General features: G+C 36.6%; 2 protein-coding genes across 2 annotated transcripts; one reads left to right on the forward strand and one right to left on the reverse strand.

Moving 5' to 3' along the window:
• Positions 1-5,621: 5,621 nt before the first annotated feature.
• LOC129754625 (queuine tRNA-ribosyltransferase catalytic subunit-like) lies at positions 5,622-7,239 on the forward strand. Its single transcript, XM_055750789.1, has 4 exons — positions 5,622-5,912; positions 5,977-6,353; positions 6,408-6,933; positions 6,997-7,239. The coding sequence occupies exons 1-4, from the start codon at positions 5,670-5,672 to the stop codon at positions 7,162-7,164; spliced, it is 1,314 nt and encodes a 437-aa protein (XP_055606764.1). The 5' UTR covers positions 5,622-5,669; the 3' UTR covers positions 7,165-7,239.
• LOC129754626 (coiled-coil domain-containing protein 25-like) lies at positions 7,208-8,146 on the reverse strand. Its single transcript, XM_055750790.1, has 3 exons — positions 7,929-8,146; positions 7,767-7,858; positions 7,208-7,707 (listed from the first exon to the last, which is right to left on the reverse strand). Exons 1-3 carry the CDS (start codon positions 7,999-8,001, stop codon positions 7,246-7,248), a joined length of 627 nt encoding a protein of 208 aa, XP_055606765.1. The 5' UTR covers positions 8,002-8,146; the 3' UTR covers positions 7,208-7,245.
• Between the last annotated feature and the right edge of the window lie 6,098 nt (positions 8,147-14,244).

Genomic DNA, 14,244 nt, shown 5'->3' on the forward strand with positions numbered 1-14,244 from the left:
CCAACTTATTCGGCTGTGTAATTTCCCAACTTGTGCAGCAGCAGCAGAAGCAGAAAAGTAATAACCAACCAACCACAATCGGTGTAAATTGTGTAATTTTTTTTTTCTTGCTTCAATCCACCACACTTGGATATTGGATGTGCACACACAGTGTGCTTTCTCACTTTTACTTCTTTTTTTCGGGGTGGCCCTGCCACTGAGTAAAAATCTCCTTTCTTCACAGGGTAGCTTAATGATTTTCTGAAGTTCCCAAGATTGCTTACGACGTCTGGAATAGTTCCGGGTTAAACCCTTCAACAAAAATGAAAGTCTTAAGACTTCTCCACGTCATTCGGCAACTCCCAAAGCCTCTCTGAGGAGTTGACCCCGAAAAAAACAACTACCCCAGGAAACACCTTCCAGTACACACAATATCACAAAAAATATCAGGGACCTTTCCTCAAATTTCCCAGATACTACTGTCAAATCAACCAATCATACCTTTATAAGGTACAAATTTAGCAACAAATCCTTGCAAATCACAACGGGAAATTCCTTCCGAGGCAAACCGAGAAACCTGACAAAAAATCGTCCGACGTACTTCAACAACGGAAAAATACAGGACCGAACAACGCGACAGTCGACTCTCAAATATTGGCCGATTACCCGCTCAGCTATCCGACAACGATGGATGGAGTAGCGAGTAGCTAAATATTGAGGTTGTTGGTTGGCAATCCAACAACACCATCATCAGGCGATAGACCGACGCTCTCAGTTCCGTCCGACGTTCTCGTTTGTTCGTCGTCGTAGTAAAATTCGACGGTGCTGCAGTAGCACTTTCTATCAGAAGGATTCAGTCGAGGAAAATTTTTTGGAGGAAGACCCTATCGACGTTTTTTCATCTCCCTTGCTTGATGCTCCTGCTGAGTGAGGAGAGGATTTCGAATGCCGATTCACAACTTCTTCTGCGGTGAGGGGTGTATGCTCTTTCAATGTTATTGCTTGCTTACTGATGTGATGACTCAAAACGGTCGACGTCAGTTCTGAATTCATCGAGTCACGCTTTATACATTTTTTCTCTCGTATGTTTAGGGAGAGCCAACCACGCGATTTGATAGTTTTTTTTATCATAAAACACGTTTCACAACTTATTCAACAGTTCAATTCACTTATTTATTTCGATTGTATTTTTATTTCTTCTAACTTTCTATCCATCTACATAATTTCATTATCTTGAGATGTCCCTACTTAAAAGGAAATCACTTTCCACCGATAAAGCCGGTAAATTCATTAACAAACACACATTATGGTGATTAATCTCTTCATGAGACTATATATAAATAAAAAGCTTGAAATGTAAAAATAAAAATTAAGCGTATCGTCTCTAATAGCTTTTTTTTCAATTTACCTTACAATATTTCTCAGTGTAACAGTATGCATCAAAATTGTTTCCGATTGTTTCGAAATATCTGAAATACATGATTCAAACTGTTTTAGAAATGTGTTTCATGATAAAAAATTAATTCTTCAGGAGTATATGTTGAAAATTCAAAACTTTATAAAAATTACAACAGCTTTCCTCAGATCAACACAAAAACCATAATTCCCTCGATGGGCGACTTCCCAAATTCTCTGTTTGCATCTTCCTAGAGCTCACGTCTCACTGTCCTCTCTCCAAAATCTCTCATCCTTGAGAACGGTACATTTTACAATTTTTTTTAATCGTTACAACAACCGGGGAGAGTTGCCGGATGGTTTTGACCAATCAGCGCCCGCTAAATGGTGGCGTGATGTTTACGTCACCATGTTTTCCGGAGTTGTTTCGCTCACCACGCATCCGGAAACTCTCGCTCTCTCGTTATTTGGTCCGATATCAACCAACGTGCTGCTCTCCGAGAATCTCATCCATGCAAAAACGCCACAAAAACTTTTCCCTTCATGGTTGTCAACGAACTTTTTCATTAAAATAGTAATTTTTCATCGATGGCTTCACCATCACTCGAATTTTTAATTACCGTAGCTTCGAAACTAATTACTGAAAAAGATTTCTACCTTTACGAAACCGAAATTTTCTGCTAGACTCGCGAAATTTCGCAAAAACTTTTGCCGCAACCTAACTTTCACGCGCGTATCGATTTTTTGAATTTTTGTTTACCTTGCGCCCACTGATAAATCGACGGCTATGAAAGTCTTATTGACGGTGCTCAATAAATTGAATTTATTGGTTAATTTTTTTCCTACCACTAGGCAATTTGCTAAATTTAAAACTTATGCAATCTCCATAGAATTTTGACTGGTGTTTCGTAGCGCCAAATTTTTGGTTATAAAATGTTGGGAATGAAGTTTTTTTTGCTATTTTCCAAGAAAAGTTAATTTATGAAAAAGACTCCTGAATCAAAAAGCAATCAAGATTCAGAAAATTCATTCAACAAAGTAGGCTTACAACACAAATGAAATAGAGTCAGTATAATTTAAAAAAAATATAGACAATATTAAAAAAGAGACAATTTTTGAAGCTGACAAAGTTGAAAAATAATAAAAATTTTAAAGTTGACTAAATTTATAGTTTTTCCTAACAAACCGAAATTTAAAAAAATAATTGTGCATATTTTGAAAATTATGAAAATTCTATTCATTTTTACAATTTAGACAATTCTGAAAATATTTACACTCATTAAGACATTTTTTATCAAAATTGTCAATTGAAAATATCAACATAATTAATTCTTCGTAAATTTTATAAATTTTGCCAATATTGTCAACTTTGTCAATTTTATGATTTTGACAATCTAGGCACTTTTTTCAATTTTGTCTATTTTGTTAATTTTGTCAATAATGTAATTTTGTCAATTTTGTTCAGCTTTGTCAAGTTTGCCAATCTCGTCAATTTTGTCAAATTTGTCATTTTTGTCTTTTTTGTCATTTTTGTCATTTTTTGCCATTTTTGTCATTTTTGTGAATTTTATCAATTTTGTATATTAAGTAAATTTTGTCACTTTTGTCAATTTTGTCATTTTTGTCATTTTTGTCATTTTTGTCATTTTTGTCATTTTTGTCATTTTTGTCATTTTTGTCATTTTTGTCATTTTTGTCATTTTTGCCATTTTTGTCATTTTTTTCTTTTTTGTTAATTCTTGTCATTTTTGTCATTTTTGTCATTTTTGTCATTTTTGTCATTTTTGTCATTTTTGTCATTTTTGTCATTTTTGTCATTTTTGTCATTTTTGTCATTTTTGTCATTTTTGTTATTTTTGTCATTTTTGCCATTTTTGTCATTTTTTTCATTTTTGTCATTCTTGTCATTTTTGTCATTTTTGTCATTTTTGTCATTTTTGTCATTTTTGTCATTTTTGTCATTTTTGTCATTTTTGTCATTTTTGTCATTTTTGTCATTTTTGTCATTTTTGTCATTTATGTCATTTTTGTCATTTTTGTCATTTTTGTCATTTTTTGTCATTTTTGTCATTTTTGTCATTTTTGTCATTTTTGTCATTTTTGTCATTTTTGTCATTTTTGTCATTTTTGTCATTTTTGTCATTTTTGTCATTTTTGTCATTTTTGTCATTTTTGTCATTTTTGTCATTTTTGTCATTTTTGTCATTTTTGTCATTTTTGTCATTTTTGTCATTTTTGTCATTTTTGTCATTTTTGTCATTTTTGTCATTTTTGTCATTTTTGTCATTTTTGTCATTTTTGTCATTTTTGTCATTTTTGTCATTTTTGTCATTTTTGTCATTTTTGTCATTTTTGTCATTTTTGTCATTTTTGTCATTTTTGTCATTTTTGTCATTTTTGTCATTTTTGTCATTTTTGTCATTTTTGTCATTTTTGTCATTTTTGTCATTTTTGTCATTTTTGTCATTTTTGTCATTTTTGTCATTTTTGTCATTTTTGTCATTTTTGTCATTTTTGTCATTTTTGTCATTTTTGTCATTTTTGTCATTTTTGTCATTTTTGTCATTTTTGTCATTTTTGTCATTTTTGTCATTTTTGTCATTTTTGTCATTTTTGTCATTTTTGTCATTTTTGTCATTTTTGTCATTCTTGTCATTTTTTTGTCATTTTTGTCATTTTTGTCATTTTTTACATTTTTGTCATTTTTGCATTTTTGTTGTCTGGATTTTGTCAATTTTGTGAATTTTTTGAATTTTATTAATTTTGTCAATGTTGTCAATTTTTTCAATTTTGTCAATTTGATCACTTTAGTCAATTTTGTCCATTTTTGTCAATATTATCAATTTTGTCAATTTGGTCAATTTTGTCTATTTTGTCGATTTTGTCAACTTTGTCAATTTTGTCAATTTTGTCAATTTTGTAAATGTCATCAATTTTGTAAATTTTGTCAATTTTGTTAATTTTGTCAATTTGGTCAATTTTGTAAATTTTGTCAATTTCATCAATTTCGTCAATTTTGTCAATTTTGGCAATTTTGTAAATTTGAAATTTGTTTTCAATTTTGTCACTTTTGTTTATTTTGTTTATATTGTCAATTTTGTCAATTTGGTCAATTTAGTCAATGTTGTCATTTTTTGATTTTTTTTTCTTCATTATAGAGACTTTCAGCCTAGGGCTGGTTCGTCTTTCAATTATCTCAATTTTGTCAATTTTTTCGATTTTTTTTTTCAATTTTGTTCAACGGTTTAAAATTTGTAAATTTTTGTAAATTTTCCAATTTAGTCAATTTTATCAATTTTGTCAATTTTTTTTTTTCAATTTTATCAATCTGGTTAAGTTTTGAGTTTTATCAATTCTAGTTTCCCAGTTTTAATAATTTGATCAATTTCTTTTTAGTTGATTTGAATACCATCATTGATTCGTTGTATGATTTTTACAATTTTCAAATTTGGACAATGATATCTTACAAATTTGGAACATTTTTATCAACTTTTGAAATTTGATGATTTATTCGGTTTTAAAATCTTGTGCACCCCTAATTTTTTGGGCTGTTTTGATTTCGACGCCATAGTTTTGATACTGGGTCGAGTCAAGGACTTTAGTTTTTAAGGTAAATCATTCCTTCTTTTTCTTTGATGTGCGTTTTACAGAACTAGATTTGTTGAAGTTAACTTCAAACAAAAACAGGTTTCAACTGTCAAATTTCAAATATGAAACCCGCAGAAATAGAATTTGTATGGGCTGGATTGGGATTGGGCCTGCTAAAAAGAATAAAGCCTGCTCTTTACTCTTACACAGATTTCCATAAAAATGACAGCTAATCGGAGTGAAATTGGAGTGAAGGCTATTTCTCTCTCTGTTTAACACACGAGAAATCGTATACCGGGACTGCGAGCGCGCCCATCGCCCATAGTATATTTTGTTTAAAACTATAGTCCTATTTGCCGCTAGTAGTATTCGTGTCACAATTCAGGGTGTTTCACTAAAACTTTTTCATTTTGGGAACATTAACCTCAAAAACGACCGTGTTTGTCGGCTGGCTGCTCGATTTCTGCACTGGAATTTTGGGAGGTTAATTGTCCCGTTCTTATCCGTACACGCCAGTGGGACGCCAGTTAATGTGCGTGAGAAATGTCAAAAACAACTCAATAGTATTAAATTCCAATTTGGTTTGAATATGTTCAGGTGAACATGTTTGACCTTCTTGCATTCCAAAATACATTGCGCCACTTTTTCGAGCAGGTGCGTGCGCTGCGCGTTTGAAAAACATCGCCAAAAATGCGTGTGCCGGTTTCATGAACACACTCGGGAAAGTTATTTGTCGTCCAGTATTTAGCATCGGTATTGGCCATCGGTTTCCGGTGAACCTGCCCCAGAGACCACATCACCATTGTGAAATGGCCACAAATAACGAACCAGTTTCACCGCTTCGCTATCGGGTGACGGCCAAATGCTCCACAACTAAGGCGCGAGTTGGAGTGATGTCCCTGAAGCACAGCGATGTGGACACACCGGTGTTTATGCCGGTCGGGACGCAGGTGAGTTTTTAAGGGGTCATTTAATTTTAAAGGAACCGATTTATAGGTTTTTGTTTTGTTTTAGGGAACCCTTAAAGGATTGCTGCCGGACCAGATTCTGGCTCTGAATTGTCAGATCATGTTGGGTAACACCTATCATCTGGGGATGCGACCTGGGACGGAGATCCTGGAGAAAGCTGGTGGGCTGCATGAATTCATGGGATGGCCGCGAGCTTTGCTAACCGATTCCGGTGGCTTCCAGATGGTTTCGCTGCTGCAGCTGGCGGAAATAACGGAGGAGGGTGTCAAATTTCAGAGTCCCTTCGATCAGAGCGAATCAATGCTTACGCCTGAACGTTCAATGGAGATTCAGAACGCGATCGGGGCCGATATCATGATGCAACTGGATGATGTGGTCAAAACAACGACCACCGGGCCGAGAGTTGAGGAAGCTATGCATAGGTGAGGATTTTGTTTGATATTTTTGGGAATTGAAATTGTATGGACTACTTTCAGGACAATTCGCTGGTTGGATCGAAGCATAGCGGCCCACAAGCGAAACGACAAGCAAAGTATTTTTCCAATTGTGCAAGGAGGACTGCAACCGGATTTGCGAAGGCAGTGTGCAGCTGAGTTGACTAAGCGTAGCACACGAGGCTTTGCTGTGGGTGGATTAAGTGGTGGAGAAAGCAAAGATGAATTTTGGCGCACGGTGCATCTTTGTACGGATTTGCTACCGGAAGACAAACCTCGGTATTTGATGGGCGTTGGATTTGCGCCTGATTTGGTGGTTTGTGTGGCACTGGGAATTGATATGTTCGATTGTGTATTCCCAACTCGCACAGCTCGTTTTGGATGTGCTTTAGTCCGCGAGGGTCAGTTAAATTTGAAACAGACAACTTACAAAACTGATATGCGACCTATTGATGAAAATTGTGATTGTTCCACCTGTAAAACTTACAGTAGATCGTATCTGCATCATATTGTGACAGTCGAGCCAGTTGCCTGCAGTATCATAAGCATTCATAATGTCGCATTCCAGGTAATTTGGATAATTGTCTAATTGTAAAATAGTAAAATAACTAATAGACTTATGACATTCTAGCTAAAACTGATGTCAGACATGAGGGAAAGTATAAAATCGAATACATTCCCAAACTTCATACAATCTTACATGAAGCAACGATACCCGGATGGAAAAGTGCCTAAATGGATAGTTGAAGCTTTAGCTGCCGTAAATGTTGTCATCGAGTCAAATCAACTAACTGACTAACAGATCGAAAAAGGAATTCGGATACCACGTAAAACCCAAAAGGTAACATAAAATAATTTATTAGGATGATTCCAATCCAGGTTACATAAATTCATCCGAATCGTTCCCTGCGTCGTAGTTGCTAGTCATGTTTTCGGACTTCATCAGCGAGTTGTAGCTGCGCAGTTCCGCTTCCTCTTTCCGTTTGCGTTCGTCTTCCTTTTCCTTGTCCCGAACCTCCCGAGCCGAGCGCTTTTTATCGGCCCGCTCTTCGGCGTCTCGTTGCTCTCGCTCGGTCCGGAAATCCGGATGTTCCTCTCGCTTGGTTTTATTGAGGCGGTTGACAATCTCGTTGCAACGTTTCTCAACTCGCATCTTCCGTACGTCCTTGTCCCGGTGGAACGAAACCTGACCCACTTCCATGGCCGGCGTTTTCTTCAGATTATCCCACATAGTGTAAACGATGTCAATATTGTTCATCTTATTGCCCTGGATGCTGTTTGCTTTTACGAGCTGACAGGCATCTTCTAAGACAGTCGATGGAATGTCGTCCAACGTTTGCCCCTGAAAAACGGAGTTTTTCTTAGCTCATGAATTTGTTATAAATGACTCACAAAACATACCTGTTGCAGTCGAAGATACACGTGGGCCGATGAAACCTTATCCACATGGAACCAGACATCCTCCGGCCAACCCCACTTTATTAACTCTTCATCTGAAACGACAAACAGGAAAACAACAATTCAAAAATCCACATATTTTTCTAAAAACCGGCTTTCACCCACTTTCATACTTATCGAGACCCATGAAGAGGGTCACCGGTGGTTCCACAACATTGCTGGTGAAGTAGAATACCATTGCTGCCGGAGCTGTAGTTTGAGAGATCCGAGAGGTGGTTCACCGGGTTGATTTGGAAGCTTACTTCGAGACGGAAATGGGTTTGAGAAACTTTTTTTCAGAAATTAGTCAACATGCCGCGATTCACGACAAATGTTTGCGATGTTTTACGGAAGGTTGCAAATTTTCTGCAAAAAATTGTAAACATCGCGAGAAATGTCAAAATAGTAAACAAAACTTTTCAAATGAAAAAGACTATACCGGGGCCAGTTTACACTGAAGCAAATTGCAAGACAGCATTCAAATGATTGAGATACATACACGCTCTTTTTTTTTAACTCAAAATTAAGTATGACCGAGGTTCAAAACATAGTTCGATTCTATGAACTTAAAGTTAAGTACCCTTTTTCCTCCTTGCGATGGATCAAAACAGAGTTCGAACTGCGAACTCAAAATTGATCCCTTTTTTTTTCCTTCGGCGAAGGATCAAAGCTGAGTTCGACATTATGAACTAAAAATTGAACTCTCTTTGTTGGACTGAAAACACTTAGCGAGTTCAGTCCGAACCGGAACAGCAACCAACGAACACGTCGCAAATTTTGTCGTTCCGGAACAACTACCGGAAGACTATGAAGGAACTTCATAATGGAATGCATGTTCACCGTGTCAGCGTAAAATTCTGTCCGTCATTGTAATCATATGGTGAGCGGCTTGGAATGTCCGGAAACTTCCGGATGTTGTTTACTTCCCGTGGGAAGTAACATCCGGAAGTTTTCTTTGACCGGGAGTGTCAAAACATTCCACCGCTCTGTAATTGCAATGCAATGTACCGGAACAGCAACATCCGGGTACAACAAATTTGAACCATCCTTTAATTCCCTGAAAATAAGCTACCCTAGAAAAAAAAAGGATAAATTCGAGTTCGGCTGCCGAACTTAGTATTGAGTTGCCTATCAGAACTTAGTTTTGCTATTGCCCAGTCAAACTCAAAGTTGAGGGATGCCACCGAAGTGCTGTTTTGAACCAAAACTACTTAATTTTGAGTTTAAAAAAAATAGCGTGTACATTCTGTTTCTTCCATCGTACACGGAAAATAATAAAAAGGTAAAATTTACCGAGATAGCCAAGGTAAACGATCGTGAAAGCCAAAAAGGTAGCTTCTACCTCTTCAAGGTGAAACTCACCTCACAGCGAGGTAAAATTTACCTGAATCGAGGTTGGAAAAAAGGTACAATTCACCGAGGAAAAAAGTGAATCCAAAAAAGGTAAATCTTACCTCGTAGCGAGGTGAAGTTCACCTGAATTGAGTTGAATAAAAAAGTATAATTCACCTAGAAAAAAAGGTAAATCCAAATAAGGTAAACCTTACATCGTAGCGAGGTGAAGTTGGCCTGGATTGAGCTTAACAAAACGGTACAATTCTTCTCGAAAAAAAGTGACTATTCGCCAAACCCGTTTATTGAGGTTAAGCTGTTTTGTCATTCAGGAACAAGTTTTGCTTTGTGCATAATATGTGAAAATCGGAATAGAATGGTAAGTGTTTTCTTAGATATCATTTAGTTGTGCTGGTTCTCGTCATAATACATTGCTTTTGTTTCAGATCGACCCATAGAGCTTATAGGTGTATTCCACGTCATCCTCCAGCCGGAAAAGCCGAACCTGACCGGATTAGCCGAACAGAGGAGGTCATGAATGTACACAACGCAGGAGTATTCAGCGGCCATGGCGGCTCGGAAGAACGCGAAGCCGAATTACCAGTCCCTATTTATCTCCAATAAATATAATTTTTGATAGAATTTTGTATTTTTTTAATTCTTATTGAAGAAACCAATCAAACCAACCAGCATTTACCTTTTAAATCAGTGAATGGAAAAACGGTATTATTTACTATTTTGCTAGGTGAATGCGAAAAAGGTAAAATATACCTTTTTGCTAGGTGAATTGAAAAAAGGTATAATTTACCTTTTTGCTAGGTGAATGAAAAAAAGGTAAAATTTACCTCGAAAGAGGGGTGGAAAAAATTCACCTCGCAAAAAGGTAAATTTTACCTTTTTTTTATTTTCCGTGTACAACAGAATCACGGGTTTATTAACTTTTTTATTAAAAGCTGAGTTTTTGTGCATTCTTTTATTTGACTGCGATATACAATTGTAATGATAATACCACACAGTAAGAGCATGTTCACTGGTGTTGGGAAAAAGTGGTAGAAATTTTATCACTTTTTGCACATTTGAAAATTTTGCCATGCAAAAACATTTTCAAGATCTGTGGCCTTCAAGTTTTTTAACAACACGTGTTGTAGTTTCGCATGCTGTGTGGCAAAAACAGTAATATTTCTATAACATACGGCTGAAATAGAAACAGTGCTGTAAAAAAATATAACGCCCAAAGATCTTGAAAACATTTTTGCATGGTAAAATTTTCAAAATGTCAAAATTTCTAAAACTTTTTCCAAACACCAGTGAACTTACTCTTACCACGGCAGATTTCGATCCGAAATCTAAACCAACCACGCATCATCTACCGAACTTTAAAAAACGTATCCCCACAAAGAGTACATCCTTTGTATTTTCGCTCTCCCCAAAGCATAGCAGGATCTTATTGGTGGAGAAGTTCATTTCCATCGAACTTTTTCACCAATAAGATCCTGCTATGCTTTGGGGAGAGCGGAAAAAGGGAGAAAAAATGCACATCGACAATAAAACACTTGAATTGCGCAGAAAGATGATATGAATTACAACCTCGCATAAAACCGAAAATTTGTGCAATTTTCTCCCGTAGGGTTGAGCAAATGATAAACATTTCCTACCATAATGCAATACAAGAAGCTCTTAACACAAGCAATCGTTTAGCCTTAATAGAAGATCACGGAGAGGATGACCAGAGTTTGATCTCCAATCACCGAAACTAACAGAAATCTTAGTGGAACAGCAGCCAGAAAAACGATCCGTCTGAATCAGGAAACTCCGATTCCCTTCAATCTATCAAAGAACTACACTAGAAGCAGAGGGTCTGAACATTAGAGATAGACAAGATGTGTAAGCGTCGAATAACACTTTCATCGAGGTTGTAGTGATTGGTCGCGAGTAAATGTAGTTTTTAAATATCGCAGTGACGGAAAATGATGGATGATGGTTTTCCCCAAATAATACAGCCTTCCCGAGGACAGCGCCACAAGCCACCAGTATGCAGCCAGGAAGCTTCAACACGTCACAACCAGAGAGCCATCCACGGTAACCCACGCTGCTTGATCGGTAGCGACGCCCGACGAGTTGACGAAGACGGAGTGATCGTGTCCGTCATAATGGGAGAGCAACGACCTATACTCGCGGTTCAAGGCCGGTCAAAGGCGGCTTCCTGGTGCTGGCTCACTTCCAATAATACCACGACACTGTGAAGTATAAAGTGCATGACATCCAGCACACAAAATCCATCTAAGTGATAAAAACTAGAGAGCCATGAGCAGGCTTGGCAAATATCATCGTCATGAGGCGTGAAGCTGTGACTGTGAAGCCTCTTGGTCCGTCTAACTCAATTGACTGTTCCTTAACGACCAGTCACTTCGTTTGCCAGTCATTCATTCCCCATTCATTTGAAGCTATAAGAATAACCTAGTCAAGCAATCGCATTCAAACGACCGATGACGAAAAAGAAACGCATTTATTATTATTGTTGCTCCTGCCAGCAAGCCGAAGACGACCGAAGAGGAACAAGAAAAGCATTTATTATTATTGTTGCTCCTGCCAGCAAGCTCGTTTTCAGTTTTTTACTGCTATTGTTGCTTTCTGCCAGCAAGTCGTTCAATTTGTTGTACCTGCCGTCAGCAGCCGGTCGAAGTGTGAAGAGATTTGCCAGTCACTCTCAGGAGAAATTTTGACCATGTGTAGGAGCTTCGCCAGTCGATGATGGAGAAATGTTGATTGGTGTCGTGCTTTGTCCGGGGTAAGTGAGCCTTAATTTGGCATGCTCCTTATCTTGGCATGCCAAAATGCATCTTAGTGATAATCATGTCAAGATATAGACCTAAAAATATGACAAAATCAAACATCGAAGAAAATCGTATATGTTAACTTTTTGCATATCAGTTATTCACAATTGAATCCTAATAACTGCGTTATAATTTTTTTTCACATGACAAAACTTCAAATAAAATTGTGATCCGCGGAAAAAACCAAAACGAACCTACCTTCCTAGTGCATCTGCCAACTTTCGGACTGGTTTAAATCACACACATCTTTACAGGAAAATCACTAAAAATATACACGGTTACAGGAAAACATGGCAAAAAATATAAAATTATAATCTATGCCAAACAACGAATATTTTCTAACAAAGACTGAAGAAATTATGAACAACTTTTTTGCCTAATCTTGGCATGCAATTTCACTAATCGAAAGCACCAGTGTTGGCATTTCATCAAAAACCATGTGTTTGAAAGATAAAATTTTATGCTTTTGTTAGCTTCAAATGGCGGACTTAACCGGGCTAAAATGTTTAAAAAATAATTGACTTAAATAATTGTTTATTTTTCATTCACTTTGGTTGTGAAATTACATTGTAAAAGTTTATTAAACTCGCTAAAATATAGTCAAATCAAAGTAAACGGTATACCAAATCGAATACTTGGCAACTTTTACCGGGTACATATGTATGTGTGTGTGAAAACGGCATCAGCAGGCAGCCGGCAGCAGGCAGACGTTTGTCGGCCGTTGTCGCACTATGGTCTAAAAACTAAAAAGTCGGTCAAAAGTAAAATAAATAAACCGCATGAAATAACTTGAAAATATCATGAATGTATGTTTGGTCGAAATCCATTTTATATCTCTCAAGGGTATTTGGAATTATGACGCTTTTTACTTGATGTCAAAATATTTAAACACGGCCAATCTGTCGACAATTCCAACTTGACCCAATACACTCGTACATTTGAGCTGCCTTTTATTAGTTAGCTTCGAGAACTTTTCTTCTCAATAAATTTCACCTCACAGGAATCAACAAGATCCGGATTCGAATTGATATCATGGATCTCAATATTGAACATTTTGCTGCATTTGTGTCGCTTTTAAGAGAATCGTTACAGAGTTCAAATTATAACAGCCTCTTAACTTGAGTAAATTTTAAGTATTTTTTTTTTACAAATTTCCATCACAATATACAAAAACTATGATACTAAGAGCTTGAAATTTTATTATTATCAATTTCCTTTAAATTCCAAAATAAAATTTTGACCAATTTTTTATTGGATTACGGATCATAGTGCATCAGCGGGAGGAGATGGCTTTGTTGTCCTTACGAAGAAAGCGCTGCCGAATTTAGGTGATGGTTTTACATAAGTGCGAGTGGGACGCAGTTTGAATTTCACCCATCTTTCGACTTCGCTTTTCGCTTCCATTGGCTATAGTTCCCGAACGAGCGAGTGAGATGCAACCTTTGTCTATCAGGCAGGAGCGAGCAAAAGTTTGTTTTGTTTTGCAAATCGAGTTTCCGCATAAGATTGCTAGAAAATTGATAAGGGCGACATTTTAAATATGTATGATTCAAAGAATCATTTACTTACTTGAGTTTGAGCTTGACCTTGCTTCTTGCACAGGCCTTTTAAATGTCTGTTTTCCATTTATGGAAGTGAAATTAAACAATTATGATCATTCGCTTTTTGGTGTTAACTTAAATGGAAATCACGATTCAATGTTAAAAAAAATTGACGAACGATTTGTTTGCTTGGTTGGTATACAATGGAATAGTTCGGAATCCATTTGTGACTGTCATTCATTATTTCAAACAAACAAAAAACTGATTTTAACAAGAAGAGTTTTTTAACGTAAGAGAATAATTCTGAATGCATATCCATTTTAAAAGTTTTTTGAAATTTTTGACTTCCGACTTTTTGAAAACAATGCAATACATTGCTGTGCATCATTCTATCATATTATCAACGAATTCATATGGCTCGTTAATGTGTTAGTGAGGCGCGTGACGGCCAATTTAAGGAACTCAGAAAGGGCCACAATTAGGAGCGGAGGCCACAATATGGAGCATTTCAACCAAAAGTTTGAAAGGATTTTTTTCAAATTATCCACAGTTTCAAAGCCAAGTCATATTTTTACTGCATTCCAGGCTAGTAAGCAATCATGTTTGTCAAAGGATATTTATAGCTGCACATTACAGGAAGTCTACAATCTTGGGAAAACTAGTCAACCATGCCTTAGGGGCCAAGATCGGGTACATTCACCCTAGTGAGGCTCCGTCAATTGAGAACAGTGCCAG

The sequence above is a fragment of the Uranotaenia lowii genome, chromosome 3 (genome assembly GCF_029784155.1).
Source record: "Uranotaenia lowii strain MFRU-FL chromosome 3, ASM2978415v1, whole genome shotgun sequence".
Lineage (NCBI taxonomy): Eukaryota > Metazoa > Arthropoda > Insecta > Diptera > Culicidae > Uranotaenia > Uranotaenia lowii.

Bases quoted from the DNA above. Each gene is read 5' to 3' on its own strand.
- LOC129754625 (XM_055750789.1), top strand. From the start codon at position 5,670: ATGAACACACTCGGGAAAGTTATTTGTCGTCCAGTATTTAGCATCGGT. The intron at 6,354-6,407 runs GTGAGGATTTTG...GACTACTTTCAG, and splicing joins GTTGAGGAAGCTATGCATAG to GACAATTCGCTGGTTGGATC. The intron at 6,934-6,996 runs GTAATTTGGATA...ATGACATTCTAG, and splicing joins TTCATAATGTCGCATTCCAG to CTAAAACTGATGTCAGACAT.
- LOC129754626 (XM_055750790.1), bottom strand. From the start codon at position 8,001: ATGGTATTCTACTTCACCAGCAATGTTGTGGAACCACCGGTGACCCTC. The intron at 7,859-7,928 runs GTGGGTGAAAGC...TTGTCGTTTCAG, and splicing joins GGGTCTCGATAAGTATGAAA to ATGAAGAGTTAATAAAGTGG. The intron at 7,708-7,766 runs GTATGTTTTGTG...TCCGTTTTTCAG, and splicing joins TGTATCTTCGACTGCAACAG to GGGCAAACGTTGGACGACAT.